Source organism: Plectropomus leopardus, chromosome 11 (genome assembly GCF_008729295.1).
Source record: "Plectropomus leopardus isolate mb chromosome 11, YSFRI_Pleo_2.0, whole genome shotgun sequence".
NCBI lineage: Eukaryota > Metazoa > Chordata > Actinopteri > Perciformes > Serranidae > Plectropomus > Plectropomus leopardus.
Window position 1 is genome coordinate 23,120,057 of NC_056473.1, and position 27,151 is coordinate 23,147,207.

The window sequence follows — 27,151 nt, forward strand, 5'->3', positions numbered from 1 at the left end:
CTAATGGCAACTGTATTGACTGTATCACATTCACAGAAGAGGGACGCTATTCATCAAAATGTCGGTATCTCACAGCGCACATACATTTTCAAACACTCCTATTGCAGAGCGCTTGTTGTCAGAAAATAATCCTGGCAGAAGTCTAAGCAGAGCATCTCTGTTTCTGCTCAGATTTCTGTGGGTGGAAATCTGTGCTGCACAAATGGAAGAATGCCTTTTTTTGATGAGTTAATATCTGGACCAAAGCAGTCACAGCTGACAGTTTTTCAAACTTGGCCTATTGACTCTCTCTATTTCTGCTACTATATTCCATTGAGAGGCTTCGCTATATTCAATAAACAGAATGTTTTTTTTTTTTTTTCTACTGGAGCGCCAATCCACCGCTACTGGAGCTGAGCCAATTTCTTCTGAAGGAGGAAAACACTGCAGAATGGTCCAGACATTAGGAGCATTCACAGGTTACCTTCTTGAAGTGCTTATTTTTGTCTAAACTGGCTTGTTTGTCTGTGTACATGGCTCTCTATTCGATGACTAGCTAAAAAGCCATTCAAAGTTTAAGACACCAGTCACGTAGTGGTATTGTTCAGACACGCGGTGTGACAATCTGGGATTTATGTTCATTTTTCCTGCCATGCTATTTTCTTTAGTTGTTTTTTAAATATTTCAGGGTTCTTAAAACTTAAGACAAGTTAGATTTAAGACTTTTTAATGTCACTTTGAATTGAATTTTAAATTAAGTTTACAATAACCAAATTTGGAAAAAAAAGAACAAACATTAGGGTTTGGGTGAGGGAAGATTTTGCCAAAATATTTACTATAACATAAAATTTGAATTTTTCATCTTGTGGTATGGACAAAGGTAGAACAAAAATACCTGTCGTATGTTTGCAAGTTTTGATGGCGATCTTGTTCTTCTACCCATTGACCCGGTTCCAATTGTGCCAAGTTTTTTTTTTTTTTTTTTTTTCCATAAAATGCACCATGCATACCCTTGCATCTGTTTCAGCTGTACCACAAAATCTTGATTAAATAGCCACTTATCAATTAACTGAAGCTTTCCCATGTCTTCTAGGGTACAGTGAAAGCTAGCCATAGATATAAAATACTATATAGATACCTGACGCGAAGATGGCGCCTATTCACTCCAATGGAGTTGCTCGCCTGATGCAAATGTCAAAATAGTTTTGAGCTCAGAGGTTTACTTCTCAATATGCATCCCACTAATTTTGGATCATATTAGTGATGAGATATGTCTGGTTGTGAAGATATTGGTTAAAAAGCTTTCATTGATAATTTTTTTATGGTAGATATGCCTCTATACTTGGCTACAGTCATTACTGCCCTGCCCTGTAGCGACAGTCCAGAGAAGCGACCAGGCGCTACACTCATTTTTCACCACTCCAGGAAAGTTTGACGAATATAAACCCTCCGTGGATCACAAATTCATAAAAGAAAGAGTCATAACTGACCTTTGCAATAAGAGGTGTCCTGCCAACAGTTTTACAGACATCTCTTGCAATTATGGCATTGGGGGAAAAAAAATGCTTTTTGGGTCACAGGGGATTTTTGGACAATATTGCAAGTGGCCACTGGGGAAAACTGGGGTCCCTGGGGCGCCGCAACTAGTTAGCAAACAATGGATCTTTTGCTCTGGAAACAAAATATAAGCGTTGTTTTTTTCACTGTCCTGATCTGCATGACATTATTGCAAGCGGCATTCTGGAAATTATTTTTTTTAAAAAGACGCTAACAATTATTTTAAGATTTTACAAGGGAACATCAGAAAAAAGGATTCTTTTAATCCTACTTTCCATATCTGAGCATTTTTAAGACTTAAGACATTTTAACACCAATTAAGTCCTTATTTTCAGATGAATAAATTCAATGCCTTTAAGTTTACTTTTAAGAATCTGCAGGAACCCTGATATTCTATTATGTTCGGTTCTTTATCTGTGTACTTCTCTTTGGTCTGAGTCTTACCAATCTCGTTGCGAGGGGGAAGGTTCTGGTCCTCCTGACTGGGGTATCTTTCCTTACGGTCCAGTAACAGGAAGTAGATCATCTTTTCTTGGTTGTCACTGCAAAGAGGAGACAATAAAAGTCTAATGAAAACATCTGGAAAAGAAAGACACTGGTTTAATTTAAAAAAAAAGGGTCAATCCAATAAAAAGCATGTGTATAGGTTACTGCAGCATCTTTATACATAAGCAAACCAGTCTGCAAAAGCTCAAAATCAAGACATTAAACTGCAAAAACCCTCACTATGATTTAAGTCCTTTAATCTCTTTGGGTTCATTGTGAAACAGCTACTAAATAGCTTCCATCATAAAAAGAAAAGTGGAATTTTACAGCTCATTAGGCCATCATATAATATTCTGCATATATTGTTTTTGGAATGTATCTCCATAGGCGTCGGTAAGTTTATGAAAGTATCAAAACACTATGAGTCGGTCCTTTTCTTTCTCTGTAAATCAGGGAGCCTAATCTCTTTAGCCTTTAGGGCAAAACTCTCTATGCAAAAGGCCCAGGGACTGGCCCTCCTTAATAAAGACAGATTGGAAAGCAGTAGGAGGCAAAGAGACAAGGACCTGCAACTTCAGCTAAAATGAAGCAGAGGAAGGGAGAAAGAGACCGCAGATTTTCCTCCAGTCCAGCACTATTACGGGATGCTCCCAGGAGAGAGGATGTGAATGGAAGAGATGGGGAGAGGGGGAAGAGATAGAGTAATGCTCGTTTAGTATTAAATTAAAGAGGCCGGGCAAATGTAAAATAGAAGGAAAGGTGATGGAAAAGCAAAGCATAATGAAACTACAAAATCTGTATGCTTATGTAAAAAAAAAAGATAAGTGTATGAAACACTAAAGGGCAAAGTATCTTCAGCATAAATGCATATTCACAACAGCAAAGACATAAACACACGATGGGACTAACATTAGTATCAAAACATAAACACTGTGCCCCAGGGGCTTTTCTGCAGTGCAAGCCAGGATCAGTTTGAGGGGAATGTATCCAGTGGCAAGCAGTGTAAGTGCTGTGTGATAACAGTTAAGTGATCTATAGCCTCTGACATCTAAAGTGACAGCCTCGCAGATTTCATAAGAGCCGGGGAAAAACCAAGGCCGTCACCTCCCCATCCTTTCATTGCAGTACCACCACACAGCCCTGTCCTCTTCTCCCCTTCTCCAGCTGCTTTTATTTCCCCCATTTTCAACACACCATTTCACGTTTTTCCTCCATTCTCTATTTATCTCTCCTCACTGAACCACTCCTCCATTCTTCTCTTCTTCTTTTTCATCCCATTTCTCTCCCATCCCTCCCCTGCGCCCGTCATTTACTCACTCATCTGAAAGCAGGTCTTTCAGGAGTTTGTTTTTGTCTCTGAAGCAGCCCAGGGAGTGCATGCTGTCCAGGACGTCGGGGTCAATGTCGTCTGCGGAGGGCAGGCTGCGGATGGTCACCTTCCTGGGCACCGGCTGCTCTGGCTCTGGTTCGTTCTTCCCTCCTCTGGGAATGCAAAGAAATTACAACACAAATTAGGTCACCATCAGCCATTTTGGTCTATACTACTATGTTTGAATACATTGACAACTAGAATTACCACCTAAAGGTTGTATGCCAGTCATGTTGCACTTATAGTTTACCCTATGATGTCACAGTGAAGTTGACCTTTGACATTTTGGATATAAAATGTCGCCACCTCATCATTATCATCATCAACATCATCATCATTATTACCATATCATCATTGTGTCATAGCTACTGTGTGAAATCATGGGTTTTTGGACAAAAACAAGTTTTGGGAGGTCACAGTGACCGTGACTTTTGATAGCCAAATTCTAATCAATTCATTCTTTAGTTCAAGAGGACATCAGTGACCTTGACCTTTGACCTATGATCACCAAAATCTAAACAGTTCATGGCTAAGTCCAAGTGGATGTTGGTAAAATTTGAAGAAATTCCCCATTCTTGAAATACTGCATTCATAAGAATTGGAAATAAAAAAAAAAGATGCCTCCAGCCACAGCTGTCACTGCCGCAGAAGCACAAAAACATTTTTATATTGCTTCTATTGATATTTGAGGCCTTATGCATCTCACTTTGCAGATTTCGAGATTTTAATAGATATAAACTGTGAACAAAATAAACGGTAGGTAGTGTTTCATTGTTTGTTTACCTCTTTGTTGCAAGTTTGCCTCATTATGACCCTGGTTCAGATTATAAAACTTTCATAGTCATGTATTCTCCTCAGTCATTCAGTCATTCTGTACATAAACATCAGAGGTTGAACAGGGGTCATCATGCTCGCCAAGATGCAGACAAACGACTGAGTCACTCTGGTAAGTTCTGCAATCTCCCTCCCTCCCCCTGGCATGTTTTTCAAACTTAGTTTCTTTATTATCCCCTTCTTCTTTCCAGACAGTCTCCTAGTTATGTCACTTTTCTCTGTCTCTCTTTTGTCTTTCTGTATCTTGGGAGTACACAAGCAGGACTTTATTCTCTAGGATTTCAAATGAAAGCCTAATCCACACTGACACCACTTTTTAGAGGATTTCTGGAACATTCTAGACATCTGTTTCAAAGAACGGATTCATCTTCGATATCTACAAACGTGCCAATACACACAGAGTCTGATACACAGCTTCACAGGTATATATACACAACCCCCCTCTGCCTTCCCTGCTAATCTGTTTTTCTCCTTTCTGGTGAGCCCTGTGAAGCATAAACCCCATAGGCAGCTATTAAAATCTCGTCCACCAATCTATATGCTGTCTGTGAGCTGAATCCACAGTCCCAAACAACCCCCACACCTGTTACATTATGTGCATATACAATCTGGTGGTGTGGGGGGTGATGAAAAAATTAAAATGAAAACATGACCCCCTTATTAAATTCCTCAGTTGTAACTTTATTGGGTCCACCTTGCTTAAATGAATGCATTCCACAACAGCCCTGCAATAAAGCCTACTTTAATGAAGGTTATATGGTTGGGTTTTTGTTTAAGCTCTTTTAGAAAGGTGTTAACCACTCAATAAAAAGTAATCCAAATCAGCGGCACCATAAGCTAAAGCCTCCAAAATGACCATAAAGTTGAATTGACACCTCTCTAAACACAAAACACTACAGCCTTCGTGGAGGCTGGATTTAAAGGGATTTTGTATTAGAGTGCAGTAATTTTCACTGAGTGCACCTAATCAAATGGAAAGTGAGTGCATGCTTGTCCAGTGGCCATCATTAATGTTTCTGGGGAAGTTTGGCCTGGCGCTGTCCTTTCAGCACCACAGCTCTGCTCAGATTGTTAGGAAGCTCTCCAACTAATACAACTAAAAAACAAACAATGAGAGTAGATGTCCTTCTTTTGTCATTTGTGTAATTTGGCAGCACATGTTTCATTTTTACCCACCAATGATGAGCTGCTTCTGGGAAAAAAGCCAGAAAGCCACATCTGAGAGACACCGTCTCATTCATTCATTCATAATGTTCATTCATTCAGTCAGTCACTTGGCTGGCCAGCCTGCCCTGCAGAGACAGACAGCCAGGCAACTTCCTCACTGACAAAACTCACAATGCATTAATCTTCTCTTCCAGCTCTTCTCTTGTCTCCCCTTGTTTCTTTTATCCGCCTCGCTGTCTGTTTGCATGATCTTTCAGTACGCGACAGAAACCATAACTCAGTCCCTTCCAGGACTCACAACCCTCCTGCCATGATTCATCTTTTCTCTTCGCTGTGTAAAAATTCTTTGAAATATTTTCAAAAGATCTTCAAATTACTTTTTCAGCGACAACTTCTAAATGGTGATTATTTTGTTAGGCCTATAAGAGGGAGGATATCAGCATTCACAAACAAAAAGTGTACCACTATACTATAGTATACTAGTGTATGTGTGTATATATTATATATACACACACACACACACACACACACACGCTAGTATAGTATAATGGTAGTGGTATTCCAACATCTTTTGAGACAAACTGACATCACCTTGTAACAGATTTTATTTATATGGTTATCTACTCCAGCCAAAAGTAAGCATTAACAGCACATACACTGCTATATGCAGCTATGCTAACATCAGGGAAATATGTAATCTTGGTTGCCAATGTTATTTTTCCCCAATTTTGAATCATAATCGTGCTGGAACATATCTGTTTGTGAAGAAGATTTTGGTTACTCGGCTACAGTCATTACCACCCTGCCCTGTAATGACGGTCAAAAGATGCAACTAGGCGCTACACTCTTGGGGAGAAAAAAAAAGCCACTGAGAGCATAGACAGGGATATGCTAACCAAACACAGCAGACTGAACTTTTTCAGGAGGTAACCTTGAGGAGACATGCTACAATGGATTGTATATTTCCATACATTTATTCATGCGTTTGTTCCCCATTTAAAAAAAAATCAATAATTTAATCATTTAAACAATTTAATAATTTACAATCCTCTTTGACTCTAATGAACTAATGAAGACACAGTGGTGTTGAAACATTAGTCTGTTTGCACTATTAAAGGCTGTAACTTGATCAGTGTGCCTCAGTCCTTTCTCTCTCCTTGATAATTTACGATGAACTGCACCATAAATGTTCTAAAAAAAAATTATGTTCGGTTAAAAAGGTGGGTAAGCTCTGTAATGAAAATTAAGCGATGAGTACACTGAGGTTATGTGGGTTCATCCTCCGTCGTATCCCTGCTTGTTCCCTCCTCCCTCTTCTCCCTGCTCAGTTGACCATATGCTGCACATCCTCTTTCATGCACTACCAATTTACCCCTACATCCCCGAGAGTGGAGTCATGCCCCGCTCAAATGTACTCTCATGTACAGGGTGGAAACTCAAAGCTATTCATCATGTGGTCGCTCCCCTCAGGTCTACAACCCCTGCAGACGAGAGAAGAGGAAGGGAGAGGAGAGGAGAGGAGAGGAGAGGAGAGGAGAGGAGAGGGTGTGAAAGCAGAGAAAAAGAGAGTACTTACATGTACCATGTGTGCTTCTGGATCTGTTCTAACTGTAAAGAATAAAAAGAAGAATAGGTAAGTTAGTAAGTGGGCAAAAAGGTGAATACAGAGAACACACAGTCTTTTCCCATGTGTAAAACACTTGGTGCAGAACGGCTTCAGTAAGCCCTGAGCTTACTGGCTTAATGGAAACACAATAGGACAATACAGCCAGATTGAATGGTGGAAGTAAATAATGAGGCCTTCAAATATTAATACTGCCAATGGGAAAAACTTATTGAGAAAAAGAGCGAGACAGAGGGAGGTGCAGCAAGAGTATGAGAGCGAGGTGATACGGCTGAGCTATAAACAGAGAATATTATCTCCCTTGCACACACACTGCTGACCCTGCCAACCCCTCTGGTCTAAAGGGAATCTCCCGTTCTCATTCTCTTCCCATCTCTCTTGCTCACACAAACACACACACACACTTGCTCTCTCAATACCACTCTTGTCATCACACTTTTAATGTGGCCACTTTGTCACCGACACTGTCAACATGGTCTTTTGCCAACAAAGGAAAAGCAGAAAGAGACAGAAACAGTGAGCAAAAGGGCAACAAAGGAAGATGTCTGCTAGAATGACTCCACAGTGTTTCAACTGCCCACACAGGAAAACAGGATCAATGTCACTGTCGGGACTTTTTAATTTGCTCATGCTGTTGTTGTGGAACCACAGGACATACACATAGCAGCTCTAATTATTGTCACTTATTCAGAGGCATAGTTCTTGGGTATGTGTCTCCATCAGTGTCTCTGTGTTTCCACCATCCCAGAGGATTTACCTCTGTGCTTCGGCACTGATAAATGCCTTCATGTGATATTAGTGCAATCACAGAGCAGGCTGGGCTGCGGTTACTCACTATAGGTGAGACTCATCTGCCTCCACAGAGGTCATGGTATTGACAGAGACACCATGCCTGTCAGATACAGGCCAGTGGGTGACCTACTCTCACCCACTTTTATTGAAGGCCTGGAGGCAAGAGACTGATATCACACACAGGGTTGAAAGTGATGTGGTTTGAAATGCAGTATCACATCAATCAGTCTCTAAATGTGACAGTACCAATTCCAGCTGCTTTCACTCAGGCGGAGGGAGATGCTGTGGTAATACCAGTGTGGCTAGGTGCAAGTATGAGTGTGGGTTCAGGTATTTTATATTTTTTATTTCTAGGCACTGTATAAATCATTTCATCGTGAAAATTGTATTTATATGTATTTACGCATGTAAGCATGTGTATGCTTGTCCCAGTCATCAATCAAAATTATAATGCTACATATTTCCTGTGATTTAGTTAAAAAAAAAAAAAAAAACAAGAACAGCAACAACAAAAACAGCACTATAAGAACTTAAAAACAAAGGGAAAAAAATGAAGTGATTGTACTCCAGCAAGTCAAATGGGACCTATTATGCTTCCTTATTTTCTGTCAGGCTCACCTCAGGCTTCAGGCTACTCTGAAGACTCGGTTTCTAATGTATTTTTTCTGCTTTTGAGAAAGGCTGACGTCAGCTTGTGCTGGTTCAAAGATCTGCTCACAGTGTACCAATGCAAGTGCTAAAATTATATGCACTGCTATATCTAAGTGCATGCTGACAGCAGGCAAACATGTAATCTTGGTTGCTGATGTTCATTACTTGCCTATTTTGGAACATATGCTGGAACAGATCTTGTTGTTTTTAAAAGCTTTGAATGGTTATTTTTCACGGTAGATAGCACCTTTATACTGTGTTACATTCATTCTCCTTGCTGCAAAGACGGTGCAGAGGCGCAGCTAGGCAGAACACTCTTGGATAAATATAATAATGCTATAATTTTTTTTTCACATAAGAGGATGTAAGCATGTTATAGTAGAAACCCAAAATACAAGTATGAACATTAAAATGAGCATAATAGCCCCCCTTTAAGGCTAGCTGGTGAGTTAAAGCTAAAGCTACATTAAACTAATTTACCAATGTTCTCCCATGTCTGTGATTTAAAAATTAGCTTTGAAACGCAAACATCTTAGAAATGAAGTTTATTATTCTAATACTGGTGGGAAAAAAGAGTAACACCAGATAAACTAATCCTGTTAAAAGGCTTAGCTTAGCAGAGTAGCATTCATGGCTGCCTCAAGTGGAGTTCACGTCATTAACACAGTGTCGTTTCTCTGTAAGACGCCCAAAAACCCCACATATACTTCCTTTTCTTTTTATTCCAACAACCTCTGCACTTCATCTGCGCCATCCCCATGAACGTATGATACATCTGTGATGAACTACTCTTTAATATAATAAGCCAATCCTCTTCATTAGCCTGGGATCACAAGGAGGCAGACCCTTCCAGGGTGTCTGTGTTCATTTCAATAATACTGAAGATGAGATGACTGTGTTGAGGTGGCTAGCCCACTTGCCTCCGGGGCCCCGTGACTACACAGACAGGAAATGAAGAGAAAGGCTTTTATTGGACTAAGCCCCTTAAGCCCTGGTACGTGCCCTCCCACTCAAGACTCTGAGGGGCCTTGGCTTTGTGTGTGTACTTGTGTGCACCTACTAGCAAAATGTAATCAACAGGAGGTGACAGAACTGAAACACAGGCTGTAGTTGTGCTCTGATTACCCCATCGATCTGATTCAACAAACTACTGTCAACATCATTATGGAAAATAATCCTGCCAAAAATAATGACATGTTCCCTTATGATGTCATTCCCACCCACGGGTGTACCTGTCTCGAATCTGACTGGGCGGTCGCCATGGTCGCAACTCCAAGAATGCTCAATCTAACAGGGCTATTTGACATTCAGTGAGGTTACAACATGTCCTCAGAGCTCTGTTGGAGCCCTCGTACACCGGAGAGGTAGCATATTCTCTCCCGCCAGCGCGATCTGTTTGTAACCCTTTTGTCGAGGACAGCGCTGGAGGCTGCTGGACATATCTGGGGGATCTCAGGGTGACCTGTCCTCGTCAGGCAGAGAGAACAGAAAAATAAAGCATATAGTATATGTACAGCATACCAAAGAGGTGGTGTCTTTTAAGTTCATATTTCAATACCACAGCTAATCTGAAGGGCTGCACCTTGAGGATGTCAACTCTCCTGCAAATGAGCATCTCTTTCTTTGTTGCTTTCTGATCTCTCGCTGTTTTTTTCTTGTGTCTCTCACATTTCTGTTATGTAAAGTCATTCTGACACTGTGAAAGATAGCTCAGGCATGGGGGAAATGAAGCATCAGCATCCACTTAAGGCTGGCCTCACCGCATTTGCTTACAGGCAAGTGTATGAAAAGAGAGTTTTGTTTACTGCATTGATTCACAAAGACACCTGGAGAGCCTCGATAGTGTGAGTGCATGCATGTGTGAAAATGTTTTTGTTTTTTTCGTGTGTGTGTGCAGATACAGTAATGTGTGTGTCTTATATCTCTGCGGACAAGAACAAAGGGCAGCAGCATCTCTGTGTGAAGTCTACTTTTTTTTTTTTGGATCTCTGGCCACTTTCATTATTTACATTTCCCTTTGTCCACCTCTCTCTCCCCCTCATCCGGACTCTCTGCCCTTCACATCCCTCTGTTCTCGCGCTATCCTCCAGCTGCCTTGCCAAGGTGATCAGTTGCTCTGTAGAGAGGGACTGGCATTGTGATGAGTACACTAAACAGTGCAGAGGGAGAGTACACAAACAGCAGTCCTCTCCTGAATTCACATCTTGCACTTGAGGAAGAACTCAAATGGAATTGGGGATGAGGCGAAGCAGACACTTTTGCAAAACAGCGAAGGAAAGAGGAAACAAATAAAAAGACAATGGTTGGCTTGGCAGCAAGTTGTTATTAGCCACTTTAGTTTGAATGCTTATCTCTGCCATCTTGCTTTCTCCTTGGAGCATTACAAGTTTTCCCAGCTTGCTGTGAATCTGCAGATTAATGATTTTCTTCTCTTTATGCAGACCCGATGTGTCAGTTTTTTTTTCCACGGATGCTTTTTCAAAGAACATCTAAATGTATTTTGCTGCTTCTACAATATTAGTAGTCAACACTACTAGTCGTGGACTGTGAAAATGCAATATTCAATACAGATATAACTCAGGTCTCATGGATTCACATGGAATGTATGAACTGAGCATAAGGAGGTGAAAAATTACTGTGTGCCTCGCTCAAATATGGTCACTTATAGCTCCAAAAAACCAAGATGGCAACAGCCGAAATGCAAAACTTCAAAACGTGAGTCTACAAACCAACAGGTGACGTCATGCAAGCAGCGTCCATTTTTACAGTCTTTGATTAAAAGACATCTTCCATATTGCTAAACAATAACGTATTTCAGATGATACTTATATATTTGTGTGATAACATAAGTTTGAAAGCAGTATATGCATATCCTTTTGAGACTCATAGCCACATGGTTGTCAATCACATAAGGGTGTAATGTTCCCTCTGAAACCATTAAGCAGTGGTGGATTGTCCTATAAAAAAAAAACACAGGCAGCTGCCTACGATTGCCACCCAGAGGAGCGGGGGGAGCGCCAAAATTGTAATTTTTTTTCTTTATATTTTCCCCCATAATGATCCAAAGATCTAATACCATCTGTAGTAGTGGTACCACCTCTAGTCCTGTCAGTGCAGTTCATTTTAATGTGTTCACCTGTGATTGTTTATCACAATCAGCAAAGGCTAAAGCACTGATGGGCGAGAGTCCAGCCTCCACTCTTTTGGGAAGGCTTTCTGCGAGACTCTGGGCTGCAGGGATTTTGCTCCCATTTGGCCAGGTCAATTTCTCCAACACTGGACTTTCTTCCTCAGACTGTTGGACCAAAATTGAAAGCAATTGTCTAAAACATCATTGCATGTCATAGCATAAAGATTCCCCTAAATTGGAGCTAAAGGCACAAAGCACACAAAGGAATGTAAACATAACCAAAATAGCTTGTTATCATTCACTGTCATAACTGAACTGACCGTTAGTCTTTTGGTGGCATCCACCTCAATCATGCCACGGAGGAGGTTCTGACAGTCTGGAGGGATGAAGTGCGGCATGTGAAAAACTCCCAACTTCACCTTCTCTAGCAGATTCCTCAGGTTGTCGTCGTCGAACGGCAGGGCACCCTGGAGAGATGTGGAAAAGAAGCAGTGAGCAAGAACAGGGAACAGACATGGTGAGGATTGTAGGAATGAAAAACTAAGCAGAGAAGAAACAGTTTGCACTTGTTTTAATGGCAGCATTAGAACAGAAAATAAGCCTTCACCCGATCAAGGGCAAAAAAAACCCCCAAAAAACAAGAATATGAATGACTAACAATGCTCGCCAGAAGAAACGAAACTGCATTTTGAGTCTAAATCCTGCACGATTTAAAGAACAGGCTCGCTTTTTCAACTTGTTCTGCTCTCCAATTAGAGCACTGTGCCTTCAGCCACGATGCAAAATAAATAATAAACAGCGGTAAGCTGAAAATGGGGCTTTTCTAATAATTACCCAGCTTTCTCATTTACCTCGTTCAATTAGCAATTTCTCATCAGAGTCATTTATCAGAGCGAGCTGACACCTCGCAGATGTGGCTGTTTGATGAATGACAACGTCCGCCAAGAGAATGAAGAAAGGGGTGAGAAAGACAGAAAGAAGGGCTGAAAAATGAAAAGAGGTAGACGGAGACAAAAAAGAGGGGGGGCAGGCTTGTGTAACAGATGATCTGAGCGCAGCCTAACTGCTGAGGAGTATGTGTGTCTCCCACAATCAGACAAATGGTTATCTCGCGGCCAGACGACGGGACGAAACAGGAGAAAGACAATTCATCTGCAGTCAAAAGGCGTCGGGAAGAAACTTTTGTTTGGAGCGAGAGAAGAGCAGTCGCAATGGAGACAACGGTAAACATCAGGTTTATGCAACACAAGAGTACAAGGGAGACTGTCCTTAACACAAGTACACACACCACACGCACACACGCGAGACAGAAAGAGACTGAGTGAGGGAGAAAGAGGCAAAAACAAAGATAAATACGCAGGGCCTGTGGCCATAAGCCGCCCTGTCAGCGTTGGTATTTATTTTGGGCTCTCTTCTTTCAGTTTGGCTGTATGAATTATTCATGGAACAGGAGTGTGTAAGAACTACAGTACAGCTGTTGATGAAACAAAGCTTCAGGGCTGCATGGCTGGGGAACCACAGACATAATGTAGCTGGAGAATAGACCTGATTATGGATACAGCGTTGTGTGTGGATACAGGATAATGAATAAAAAGATGCCTCTATTCTCTGATCTTTCTGTTGCGCAAGAACTTCAGCTTGAGGGCATTTCTGAAACATTTTTCCCAGTAAGACCTTCTAAATGAAAGGATTTTGAATTTAACTCCCTGAACCCTGAGTTTTTGTTCGAGGCTTCATGGCGGGTTCAAGCCCCCGCCATCTTCTCCTTCCATTAAGGTCAACCTCAAGTCAACAGCAAGAGCGCAGAACGCTCGCTTGCTTTCCACTTTTTGATCCGCCACAGCTAGAAAGTAGAATTACTGCGTTCTGGCAATCAGTCAAGCTGCTCTTACAGTTTACATCATAGAAAACGTAGATGTTTCACACATACCTTCCCCCCGGCAGCACAGAGGATCTAAACAATCAGCACAGTTTCAACATGGGTACCAAAGATTAGTGTCACCAAATCAGTATCAGTGTTGAGTTCAAGTGGGTGTTTGTGCCAAGTTCGAAAAGTATCTCTCAAAGCACTCATGAGATATTGCTTTCATGAGAATGAGACAAATGCAAGATCACACTGACCTACAAATCATTTCATTGTTGAGTCCATGTAAACATTTGTACAAATCTGAACAACCCACTCAAGGTGTTCCTGAGATACTGCATTCACAAGAATGATAAAGATGAGGTCACAGCGACCTTGATCAGTTTATAATTGACTCCAAGTGAACATTTGTCAAATGCCAAATTTGAAGAAACTTCCTCAGATATTGTGTTCACGAGAATGGTACTGACATGCGGATGGACAATCCGCAACTAATACCTCTGACCATGGCTATTGCTGGTGCTGAGGCAAAAATAGCCATGGCAGTGCTTTATGGTTAAATTGTCTTATGCCATATTTGTATGGAGAATTCTAATCTGTATGTCAGTCCAATCACCATCAGTTTGTAAAAAACAAGCTGACACTCACCACCAACAGGGCAAAAAGAATGACCCCACAGCTCCAGACGTCTGCTTTCCTCCCGTCATACTTCTCTCCCTAAGGATAAGAGAGTTTTTGTCAGGGTGTTAGGATTGGTTACAATAGATGACGGACTATGAAAAAAAGCAAAAAGAATTATGACTAAGTGAAAAACGACTTACCCTGATGACCTCTGGACAAGCGTAGTGTGGAGATCTGTGAATGAATTGAGGAAAGAACACAAAGAAATAATGAAATCTAGGTTATTTAAGGACTTTTTCACTTGCGTTGTTGTACGACAAAGTCAGGGTTATACAATCATGACACAACACACATTAAACAGTCAAACACCATTGTATAAAAATGTAAAAAGAACAATTTAGGCAGACAATAAATGTCTCAAGTAAGCATAGATCAAGATGTGCTTTGGGAGTTCAGACGTCCTGAGGGTGTTTAGATGTCCTCCTGCTTGCTCACTCAAGGGCATCCTCTCACAGCAGACAGTGAACAGACCCCACTAATCTTTACTGCACCTGGATGGGCTGACAGTAAACCCAATGACTAGATTGACACATCAATATCGTATGAAGATTTATGGAGCTACTTCACACCGGCTGCTCTGTAAGCCACTAGCTATGAGAAGCTGTGGAGTGACATCTTACTCTGTGCATACAGTGGCACTTTTGCAAAACTTTGCCAAACTCAGTCTCTTGAAATAAAAGAAATGGGTAATAGTAATACATGTTTTGCATTAATCTAAAACAAATAACACTTTCAGTTCAGGATGTTTCTTTGTTTCTCTGATTTTGGGCAGGGCTCTGCTCATTTCTCAACATACTTACATGTGACGGCAAACAGAAAGCAAATCAGGCACCTGTCTTCCCAAACCTCTCAGCCTGTGTTGGTGATATGATACGTCCTCCACCTTTTTTTCTCCGGCTCAGTCTAATCCAACACCAGGATATTTGGCTCTAATGAGAGACTATCTGAAGTCTGTAAACATGGCGCCCATTAGCTCGGCTGTTGTCTTGTGGGCTCATGAATACCAGCTCTGACGGCACGGCTCCCTCTGGCTGTCAAAATACTGGCCAATAACAAACACTGCCACCATGTCGACGGGGGAAGCTCAAACACGAGCCTATGCAAATACGGAACCTCCTGATTGCAAGTGTCATAGTGCATTATGCAGATGAGCGGGAATGAAAATAAAAAACAAGCCTGAGATTTGCACTAGTTATGCCTCGTGAGTGCCACCGCACACGAGCCACAGCTGGAACCAGCGTGAATATAAACTAATTATTTGCAGGGGCTTTGGGTGGCAAACAGAGTGAGGGTAAAGACTAGAATACAAGCATCTGAGCTGAATCCTAATTTGTCAAAACTAGAACACCAAATCAAGTCAGCTGTATCATCCACACTTTATGCTAAGAAGAGCTCCTCTACTCTGACCCATAATTCTACAGCTTACTTCCCATGTATGGCCACATATGCTAGGTTTTAAACTTCCTATACAACCACATGCATGTTTAATCTCCACACTGTGGGACTCTTAAAACTACCAAACCCATGTGGTGAGGATCCATGAGTATTCATGATTTCCTGTTGTGCTGTTGTACCTACATTTAATGGCCTAACTTAATTAGAGTTGTAAATAAAATTCATTTTAATGCATTGTAGCTTACCGCATTAAAATTCTAGCCACATATGAAACCCCGCACATCATAAAATATATATCAAGATAAAAAATCCCTTGTTGCTCACACAAAAACTTCAGATTATAGTCTAGGATACTGAAGATAAATAGAGAGCTGTAAGAGCCACTTCCTTCCGACCAGAGTGAAAAATGTAGTCTTTTGAAGAACAGTTGTGCGTGGGTTGACATAACATCAGTCTTTTCTTGCTCATTTACTCTCTCAACCTAACGCCACTACCATCACATAAACACCATTAACAGACAGAGCAGAGAAATTTGGCATTATTATTCTGAGGGCAGCAAGTAGCAGTGTAGTGGGACAGCATACAGAAAGAAAACACATTTGGTTAAGGACCTGAGATTGCACAAGGCTCAAGTGGGGAAACAAAAAGGATAAAGATGCATGAAAAGCTCTCTTTATCTACAAGGGCCTATCAGTGTCAGACTGTTTGCAGAGAGATGTCTGGACGAAAAGTATTCATAAGTTAACCACAAGATCATACACAGTACATTGCCTACGGTTGGCAAGGAGAATATTGTGAGTTTAAGAGATATGAGTTCCAAGGAGCAATGAGAGAATTAGCCGTATGGGCTTGCGGTATTGAGAAAACACTAAGATATGCAGCTCGTCTTCATGTAAAATCCATCTCTTTGAACCAAATTTGTGTGGCTCCTCACTGCTTACAAGATAATTTGTTTTCATCAATCAAAGCAACAGAAGTGAACAAACAGCAAGCGCTGATGAACTCGCAGCTGGGCAGACAGAGAGAGGAGTTGTACACACATTCCTGGATCCATCGTTGTATGTGCTCGGCAATGCCTCTGCTCATCTCTATACGTACATGTGTTTATGTATGTGCTCCAAGGCTCCCCCTTTTCTACCTGTGGCGAGCCTCATCTTCACTCAGCTCCATTACCCGTGGCAAATGGAATACATTTGTGTCAGACTGCTGCATGGTGAGAGGGGTCCAGATAAATGTGTTTAATTATAAACTGTCATATCTACGCTTAGAGATGGGACAGTCAGGAGAGCATGAATAATCAATATCCACACATGCAGTGTATGACACATTCACATGTGTTAAGCAAGACACACAAACTTTCTATGAGACGCACACACGCAGTGGGATGCAGTGTCGAAGCTGAGAGCGGAATGAAAACTGTACTACTTTGCTGGCTATGTGGGAGTCTGTGCCGGCATCTGTGAGACAGCTCTGTGCTCCCACAAGCAACAAGTACCTTTAGCACTTAGCAAATGTATGTGGGGGGACTAAACAGATGCATTGCACTTGAATCTGGATGCGTATAGCAGCAATGCTCAGAGTGGAAGCAGAATGCAATCAAATATAGATGCAGCTGGTCTGCAAGATGCTGCAAAAAGCTGAGTAAGAACTGTCGCATTCTGCGGCCTTTCTAGGAAAAGGAAACACATCAGCGTGGTCATCACGGCTGCAGAATGACTCAATCCTGCACATTTTACTTGCAGATAGCAATGCACAGGGTTCTCAGTTGGCTTGATTTCTACCAATGAGTGATGAGAGCTTAGGCATAGCGCTACTGCTGGAAAAAAATGTTGCAACAGTTTCAACTGCATGCTTGTGTGTGTGCATACAGAGGGAGTCAGAGACAGACAGAGACAACCAAACAAGCAGAGGACAAAAGGTCCTAGAGGTCAGGGATGAACTAAGCCTTGCCGACGCTGTGTGTGCATGTGTGTTTGCGGAATTGCGTGTGTTCAAGTATGTGTAATTTCAATTGCTGCTGATTTGGAGGTATAATCTGGACAGAATCAGGTCTGAGCTGGAGACAGATGTCACAGCAGCCTCTCTATCTCCCAGCCCTGCACGCAGAGTCATGTGTCATCACAGGGCAAAGATTCTTCCAAAGACATTCAGAACACAAAAAGACCCCTTGGTTTACATCGACTGGGATATTAATGCCACCAAATCATTTCTGGAATGATTTAGAGTCTGTCACCTGCCGTTCTCACTCAACATATATTTTCTAAATCTGCAGATGACACACATCAACATGTTCAGACTGCAAGTGCAAAACAGATTATTAACATATGCAGATGGTATCCAATTGATATATCCACATTTTTATGCTGCTTTCTATTTACCTCTGAAGTTGAAGGCTAGATCACATTCCAGCACAACATGGGAGAAAACCGAGATGTTGTTAGAAAGACCAGTTCTAACCAGGTTAGCCTTTGTTAGCAATACCGGTTGATAACAACACATTAAGCTGGTTTTTGCACATGCAAACACTGTAGCAACATGTCCATGGATAGACTTTGTGTATGACTGTTTTAGTGGGACACAAGTATTACAGAAGTGTTAATAAACAGTACATCTGTACAACTTTTACTACTGTTGATGCGAGGCACAGCCATATTGGTGTTTAAGGTCAGGGGCTGGTTAGGTTCCTTCAACTTTCCAAATTTCCAAAATTTCCAAATGGGAATTCTGAAATTCTGACTGCCCAGTACAAACGGAATGCAGCATTAGGAAGTCTGGATAGCAAAAAAAGCCACATGAAATAAGATTGGTGCAAAACTGTTTCAAACCAAATTTGGAGGTCATTTCAAATGCGACTTCAATTAGCTCTGTCTCAGTCTGGACACTGGATGCTCAAATTTGGATTTCCAATTGTCTTTGAACATAACACTCAATGTCAAATCCAGAGTGACTGAAGTGCAGAGCAGATACATACGGCAATTAGCAGAGCACTAAAAAGGACAACACGAGGAGCAACAGCCTGTGGACTGATACTAAAATAAACGTTTGGAGGACAACATGATGGACCTCCATCCCTCATGCTTCTGAGTTTGTAAGCCACGTCACTCGCGTTGCTGCACTGTAATTGATGCCTATGTTGGTACCACAACACCCCATACAGATAGGTTGGTGATGTCTGGACACACAAATCCAATCTGATTACCTGCAAATAGCAGTCCTACATCATGATCTGATATAAGAAACAAATCTGATCTGCCTGCTGTCTGACATTGCATGTGTGACCCCCTCAGCTATAGTCTTCAAATTGATTATTTTTCTCATGTGCCAGGTTAAGCATAATCCTCATAGGAAACCCTAAAAATCATAAAATCTACAATGTTTGAAAGTGTTTTAACTTGTGAACTATGCATACAAAGACTGATCAAAGCCACAAGTTCAATTAGCTGAGCAATCCTGTTTGACTCTGGGCATACAAGACTTCATTAGGTGGAGAAATAAAACAAAGGATTGGCTGTGCTCTTGTGTTGGCATCTCAATTCCAGTGAAAATCTCAGTAAAAAGTAAAAATGACATGAAGCTGCCTGGAGAACAACCTTCTGTGCAGTGAAATCTTGCTGTTAATCCATGCTGTCATTGAGTTTATGAACCCAGTACCTAAAAGTAAACCATCATCAACTGCTGTTTTTATTGACAAATGTGACTCTGTGTACTGTTCACTGTGCTTCAGGGTTAAATAAAACACACTCACACAATATGAATGACCATACTCGAAAGACTTTGAAAGTGACTTTTCCTGCAAGCGAATTCATTACGGTCGTTGCAGGATTGATGGGCCTGGCATGGTCGTGACTGCCGGATCATAAAAACCCAGCATCAGATATGAGGAGACAGAGAGCAGTAATGTGTGGCCGTGGCCCTGGCCCCGCTCACAGCCAGATAGCACTCTGTGTGAGAGACACCAACCGTCTCTCCTCCAGAGATCAACACCACACGATAACACAGGCTTTGAGAACACGGCACCTCGCAGAGGGCTTGATAGCTCCACTCATCATCCTCTATTGCTTCTCCACTCTCCACTCCGTCTCTCTCTGTTGCATCCCAGCAACTCCATGCGCCCTCCAACTATGACCTATTTTTTACCTCCAGGACATTCTTAGAGTCATCTAAATTTCAACTGCAGAGGATGTGAGTCAGACATTGCATTAGAAAGTGTGCATCACTGTGATTTCTATATCGCTTACCCGCAGCTGGTTTCCAGCAGACTGTCTCCAACCTGAAGCGAAGCCATGCCGAAGTCTGCTATCCTTATGTTGTTCTTTTCATCTAGCAACAGGTTCTCAGGCTTCAGATCCCTGTGGCTGAAGAGACAGAAACATAAAACACTTAATGAAACATGAAAGAGCTCATCATACATTTGATAAACAAGTGAAAGTGAGGAGAAACTAAAGGTGCGCTTGCAAGGTATCAAACACCTGCAGATAAAGCTTGGATCAACATCCGTGCAGGCGACTGTGAACAACGCAACTTCTTAACCTGTTACCAATCGCCCTTCTCCTTCCTTCAACACCTCTCTCTTTGATCCGTCCATGCTGAAACTAGGGGGCTCCCACCTCAGCGCCGGGCTGGTACGAGGTGTGACAGCCCCCTGCTGTGTCCTTCTCTCCTTCTGTTTCCCTTCCTCTTTGCCCCCACCATCCCCATCCTCTCATCTCCCAGACAGCCACCAGCAAACAGGCTGAGCAGAGGGCATCAAGGGGAGCCTGCCGCAGAGGTGGTGTTCATTAGCTGCTATTCATTACCGCTAAGCACAGTGAGGGGGATTATAACCTGCGGACATCATCTCCCTCCTCAAAAAAGACCATTGAGAGGAAGATCTTTCCCAGATAACGTATGCTGTTGCTGTGTCGGAGGTTAAAATCTCACTTTTGATGAGTGAATGTTCAAAAGCAGAGTAGCATTAGTGCGTTATTGTACATTTAACATCTCTTGTGAGGTCGTGGATTGTAACACGTCACACTGCGCTGTTCTTGTGATGTCTAAAGTGGCTGAGGGAAGCACCACGTGCACATATACTGATATCTATTCATCTCTCCTTTTCCAAACTGAACAGATTTTTAAAGCAACACTTCTGGGTTTTCTCTCACATTTGACACAAGTTTAGGTTAAAAATCTACATTGTTTCTATGCACTCAGTAAATATTTAAGTTTTGGTCGCAAATATGTTAAAATGTGTGTTACTGAGCACTTATCCTTTCAAAAAAAAAATCATCCACCTGCCTGGTGTGGCATATCAAGATTCTGATTGAACAGCATCATTACTTCACAGGTGTGCCTTGGGATGGTCACAACCAAAGGCCACTATAAAATGTGCAGTTTGATCACAAAAAGCAATGCAACACATGTAACTAGTTTTGAGGGAGCGTGCCATTTGCATGCAAACTGCAGAAATGTCCACCTGAGCTGTTACCTGTGTACTGAATGTTCATATCACCACCATAAGCTGTCTCCAATGTTGTTTCTTTTAATTTGGCAGTGCATCTAACTGGCCTCACAACTGCAGACCACATGTAACCACACCTGCTCTTGACCTTCACATCCTGCAAGCTTGTCTGAGGCCAGCCACTCGGATAGCTGATGCAACAATTTCATCGCACAACCACAAGATTTCTGCATAATCCGCCATCTGCATACATGTCATTCTTACCAGGGTCTTGACAGCAGTTTGTCATTGTAATCACTTTGTGCAGTGTGTCAAATTCTGAGAAATGACACTAGAGGCATCTTTTGGTAGAGAAATGAACATTAAGTTTATGGGCATGGACATTTGTACAGTCAGCATGCCAATGGCACGCTCCATCAAAACTTGTAACATCTGTGTGTTATAATCAAACTACACAGCATGGTAGCATGGCCTTTTATTTTGACCATCTTAGATCTTTGTGAAAAAAAAAGTTTTTTGTTAAGTGTACATTCTACCAGACAGTATGTGTGTACTTGCTTACCTCCCTGTATGCTTTTTGTAATCAGGTGGAGAATTATACAGCCACGAGGCTGTCAGTATGTCATGAACTAGACTTTCATCTTCTCTTTAGACTAATGATAGGAAGGGGAGAGAAGCAATAACTGGATGCATCTGCCTTTGAAAAGCGCCTCATCACAATGGACGTATAACCTTAGATGACATCAGCTGCTGTACAACTCGTTTTCCCTGTCCTGAGGGATTAGCTGTCAGCTGGTTTGTTATCACGCTGGCAGTCTCTGTGATCCCTGCTATAATTGAAATAAAACACAGATAGCATCTAAAACAGTTCTCCCCAGGCTAAAACCTTTATCAATTCACACAACCAACCATCATTTGGCAGTGATGTCAGGAGCCCGAGAGTTAGTCTTTTAACTAATACCGTCAAAGCACACGAGGGAGGAACAAACATTTACCGAACTGCTGAGAGCCACCAGTGTGAGGTTGTACTAGGCGTCTCCCTCTGTTCCACCAGGCGTCTTCGTCAACATGCCTGATTAAATAATGCTTTAAAAGATAATGCCTCTCCCGGCAACTAAATGTTTCAGACAGCTGAAAGTTACAAATCAATTGTGACTTGAGTTTAAACATGACAGAAGGTCAAATTGTAGCTTTGTAGACACGGGGACCAGAAGACAGGGCCAGAGGGACAGTAAATAATTTGGCATGACATCAGTGACTAAAGCAACGGCAATGACATCGCTGATCGTGCCTTGTGTGTAAGACAGTTTGCAAACATTTACTATGGGGGAGATAACCTGCCGATCCTAAAAGACCCCAATCACAGCCTCAACTGAGTCATAAATATCTAAGTACTCTCCAACTGTCAGATGCAAAAATGCACACTATATCATCACCTAAAAGGTCCATAAACCCAGCATTAACACTGTGTAATCACAGGCCTATCACATGTAAAACACAAAGAGCGGAGCGTCAAGAGACTGATCTGCACAAGAAAGAAGGCAACAGCGTATTTATCCACCGACAGCATCAAGGGGACAAATTGCATCTGGGTGCTTTATTGGTTGTCAGGACCTTGGTATCCATAATAGGACATTAAACTGCCTCTCTGACACATTAGGCTGCACTTTGCAACTGTAATCTTGCTCACACAGCAGGCCTTGCAGCACAGATATCTCTGTGTTGCACTCATATGTCATACAGGAGGAGAAGCTAGTAAACGAAATCCAACAGCTGCAATGAGCTCGAATGTAACTGCAGTTTATCTTTCCGGAGATTTGGAAGCTGTGCACCACAAGCAAGTCTTGGAGGGATGCTTTTTTTAAAAAATAAAATACTCTTAATGTTATGAGTAGATATTTTTGTGCAGGTGCTTTGAGCAGGTATAAAAGAATATAAATGATAATGCTGTGCTTGGCCCATATAGAACAAAATAAAAACATCAAAGAAAGGACCAAGGCCAGTTATTGTCATTCATTATATATCTTTGCATATATCTCTATTTACTCTACCTTGATCTGTGGTACAGGCCTCTCACCATGCGCTAAGCTCTTACGATGCGGATCAGTGTAATTTACAAGGCACACATGCATGTCTACATGCTGTTTGAGCAAGGTTTACACCCCAGTGGGGCTGTTAGACATGTTTCTTGCAATTTAACACCAAGCTCTTAATTGCCTGTGATCATGTGCACGTATCATGCTGATATGTTCTGTTTTACAGAAGGTTGGGTCTGTCCTCTTGGGGCTCACATCCCTATAATATCCCAGACATATTTATGGTGACGAGCAGTTTTCCTACTAAATTCTCCAGCCCAAGGAAAATATACTTTCCCCATAGTGACACATTTGACATTCGCCACATTTAATATCGTCTCTTGTTAAGCCTGTGTTATCGCACCAAGATATGTGGTGCTAATTAGCCAAACTGGAACACTTGAAACTAACACTAATGGCTCAAATGCATCTTTTCTACATTTTAACATGCCTAGGAAGTAGAACACCTGTTTTTGCATTTTCATGAAGTGTTAAATCTATGCCGGTACCATTTTTGTTAGCTGAAGAGGGTTTTTTAACCAACGTTGGGAGCTGAAATGCACCCATTTAGCCTCTGGCGCACCTCTGTGTCATCCTCCTCTTTCTATCTTTCTTTTTTCCTCTTAAACTTCTTTTTAGGCTTCTGTTGACCCAATTAGAGAGAGAGAGAGAGAGACCAAGCACATTCACAAAAAACGCTTTAGGCTAATATTCTATCACATTAGCAGAAAGGGACAACATTCTGACTGCTGACTTAGATGTGCTGGGCGCAATCGTTCATTAGCCAATGGGGTTAATTGTGTATTAAGAGCAATGAGGCATGAGAAAGATAAAGTTGTCTTTTCCCCCCTCTTTTTTTGCTGTCTAATGGAATTGGTCTGTTTTTTCCATTTTTGCTTAAAGCAAGCGATTGGTGAATGTGTTTTGCTGCGTCTTTAGTTAATATCATTTTCTTCTTCAAAGCAGCCAAGTTAATATCCCATTAAAACTAAATCTGATCAAGGCCAGGTGTGTGCAAGGTACTCACATGATGTTATATGTACATAAATGGGTTTATATTCAGCCCTTTTGGAAAGCAAACTTGTTAAAAAGACCCACACAAGCCCTTCACTACACATTCACGTCTTAGCTATCGTAACAGCACCATGAAGAAATTACTCAAAGCTGCATCCAGAGTCAGTGATTATTTAGTGTATCTACTTTTTGACTATTTAACAAAACAATTCAGTTAAATGTAGTTAAACTGCATGATAAGCAACATATGTGACATATCTAATAAGTCTAGTTTATGATAATTTGCAGTCCCCTGTCAACTCCAATATACACCATTTTATGGTGTTGTCTCATATAATCACCGATCCTTGTGACAGTAATTACAATAATATATTTAGGGGCTCAAAATGCTTAAAAATAGTTACAATAAAAACAAACTGATCACAAAACAAGTGTCTGTTATATTCATTCATTGCCCATGCTCCGATTATTGTACAAATGTCTTGTCAACTTTTAACAACACACAGTATCTACAGAGATTTCCTTTAAATTAGAATGATGTGAATGATTTATTGGCATCAAGCGGTGAGAACTGCAGATTGAAACCAGCCTAAACTTTTCCCATGTGTCAAGCATGGACTCCCAGTTAGGATTACTTTACTGTTCATTGTTCAGGAGGTTTTATAAGGAGCCAAATTATCCGCAGAGGTCTCTTCCTCTCCAAAATAAACAAAGCTGGTGATTTAAACCAATAAATACACAGGAAAAAAAGCAGTTTCATTTTAAAACTGTGTTTGGTTCGTCAAAGTGGGACTGCTTTCTACTGTGGCCAGTGCAGAAACACATATGGCCCTATTTAGAGTCGGTGTTTGGTTTGTCCATTGTGGGCTACTGTAGAAACTTGGTGGTGCAACATGGCAGACTTTGCGAATAACGACCCAAACCCTATGTGGATAGAATCAGCTTATTCTACGGTTACAAAAGTACAACAATTCCTCTTTTAGGTGACAATACACTAAAGAAAAACACACTTATTATATTCCATTTCTGCCAATAAATCCCCCTAAATCCTACACACTGGTCTCTTTATATATGAATTGTAATGAGTCAATTAAATAACAATTTAATGTGCAACTTGTTTTGTTTTTCTGTAAGTGCCAAAGTGGAAGCATTTTTTCCATCATACCACCAGTGGTCACATTTGATCTCACATCCTCATGAGGACCTTTGATGTTCACATGTATAGCTGAAGCACAATACCTAGTGCCTCTTTATACTTGTCTCCTACACATTTCAGCAGTCTCCTCTCATATCATTTGCATTTAAACTGGATTAGAATAGAGAGTTAGGCACAAAGCTATCTTTTTTACACACCAGATTTGCCTCTCTAGTGACTGGTTACAAGAGCATTCCATTTTGTGCCATCTGGGGCATTTCTATCTATTTCTCTAGGGGTTTTTGAGCAACACTGGGGAACTAATGCATTGTTGCATGTAATGCAGTGAGTAGAAAGTGGGATTACAGTGATGGCTAGTTTTGTAATAAACAAACTATTTGCTTTGTTGTGCCAAATCTTTGTGTGCAACCCAGCGTTTGCTCTTAATCCAGAAGAGTTTGACTGAGGAAGATAGGATGAGCAGCAGACCTTCAAGGCAGAATAAACAGACATGCTGTCAGAAAAGCATTGGAGTGAAGGAGTGGCATGGGATAATAAAAACCCACAGCCGCATCAGACATCCAATACAGCTATGTTGGTGCATGATTCATCTTAAAAATACCTATTGTGCCTGTTCAAAAATAAAAAAAAATGTATACTCTTTATCAATACCTTCATTTTTTGTTTTTCATCTCCATCATCCACATAATCTGTTGGTAAACCCACTTTTACTTTAACTTTCATTTAACCCATGCCTAACTTCCCTCATTAAACCAGCCGTCTCACCTTGCTTTACTCCCTCTTACAACCACCAGCCCATTCGCCCTAAATTAAACACCGTAAACAAACCTACTACTTCTGTTCTCCCTCCTCTGGCTCCATTTTCCATATCCATTTAACCCATTTTTCCATTTCACCTCCGCTCAACAGCAACTTCCCTCTTCTCACCCAGTTACACCTCGATGCTTTAACTGTGTCTGCAGGAGAGTAAAATGTCAGAAAATTTCAAAAGACAAGGAGAGAGACGAGATTTTCATTCTGTGTTGTTAGCAACCATCAGCTGTAATGATGATAGGTTATAAGTACAGGCTTTCTTCAGGGATGCAGACAGACAGACAGACAGACTGTCATCGGGGGGAAACTCTGCTAAGAATATCAACAAACCACAAGGGCATGAGCTGCTATAGACAGAGGAATAGACGCACAGAGGATGGAGAATGACAAAAGGCTTAAAATGAGCTGCAGGTTGTACAAAGATTATAATAGATGAAAAAAAGATGACAAACAAAGTTGTGTGGTGCTTTTCCATCCACCTTTATGCTAATATGAGAAGTTGGGTGCATTAACACAAACAGCTGGTGCTTGTTTCCAGTCTGGTGCCATTGTAGAAGAAGAGCGTGTATTAAAATAAAAATTAAAAATCATCACTCAATCCTGAAACAATGGAAAATAATGTGGAAAACATGATGCAAATATTGCATCTTAGCTTGTTTCAAGTATTGATTTGAGGAAGGTTACTTATTGGTCCTTATTGGCCAAGCCTGTCTCATTTTTGTTTTAGTGATACAGCAACTTTTACGCCAAAGCTCAATGTATAAACTTTCAGGAAATATGTCAACTTCCATTCTGGTGTTTTACCTCTTTTTTAGTGCACAAGTTATAATATAAATACATTTATAATTGATAAAAACAGCTGGATAAAAAAAATACTGAGTGAAAGGAGACGAAACAGTGAGACAGTAAAGCCATGTCAATTCATTCTTTTTTTTAACTCGACCTGGCACTTTTTTTTAGTACCACCTCAGTCGAGGTACCAAGCAAGCTGAGAAAATACTAGAGGGTGGAGTGAAAACAGTGCAGACAACTAATTAGTCAAAAAGAATTGCCACTAGCGCAACACAGGACATCCTGCACATACCTGTCATTTTTAAATAGCCAAGCTAACTGAAAGACAACTGTAC

At 41.2% G+C, this 27,151-nt stretch overlaps 1 protein-coding gene across 5 annotated transcripts in view; it reads right to left on the bottom strand.

The window, feature by feature from the left end:
• LOC121950414 (serine/threonine-protein kinase BRSK2) overlaps positions 1–27,151 on the bottom strand; it is a 197,122-nt gene that overhangs the window by 22,158 nt on the left and 147,813 nt on the right. For all 5 annotated transcript variants that reach the window (XM_042496407.1, XM_042496408.1, XM_042496404.1 and 2 more), the window contains exons 5-11: positions 19,768–19,884; positions 14,275–14,308; positions 14,102–14,170; positions 11,910–12,056; positions 6,969–7,000; positions 3,340–3,504; positions 1,981–2,078 (exon numbers count right to left, since the gene is read on the bottom strand). In XM_042496407.1, the coding sequence (XP_042352341.1) occupies positions 1,981–2,078; positions 3,340–3,504; positions 6,969–7,000; positions 11,910–12,056; positions 14,102–14,170; positions 14,275–14,308; positions 19,768–19,884 (662 nt within the window). The remainder of the gene's footprint in view (positions 1–1,980; positions 2,079–3,339; positions 3,505–6,968; positions 7,001–11,909; positions 12,057–14,101; positions 14,171–14,274; positions 14,309–19,767; positions 19,885–27,151) is intronic.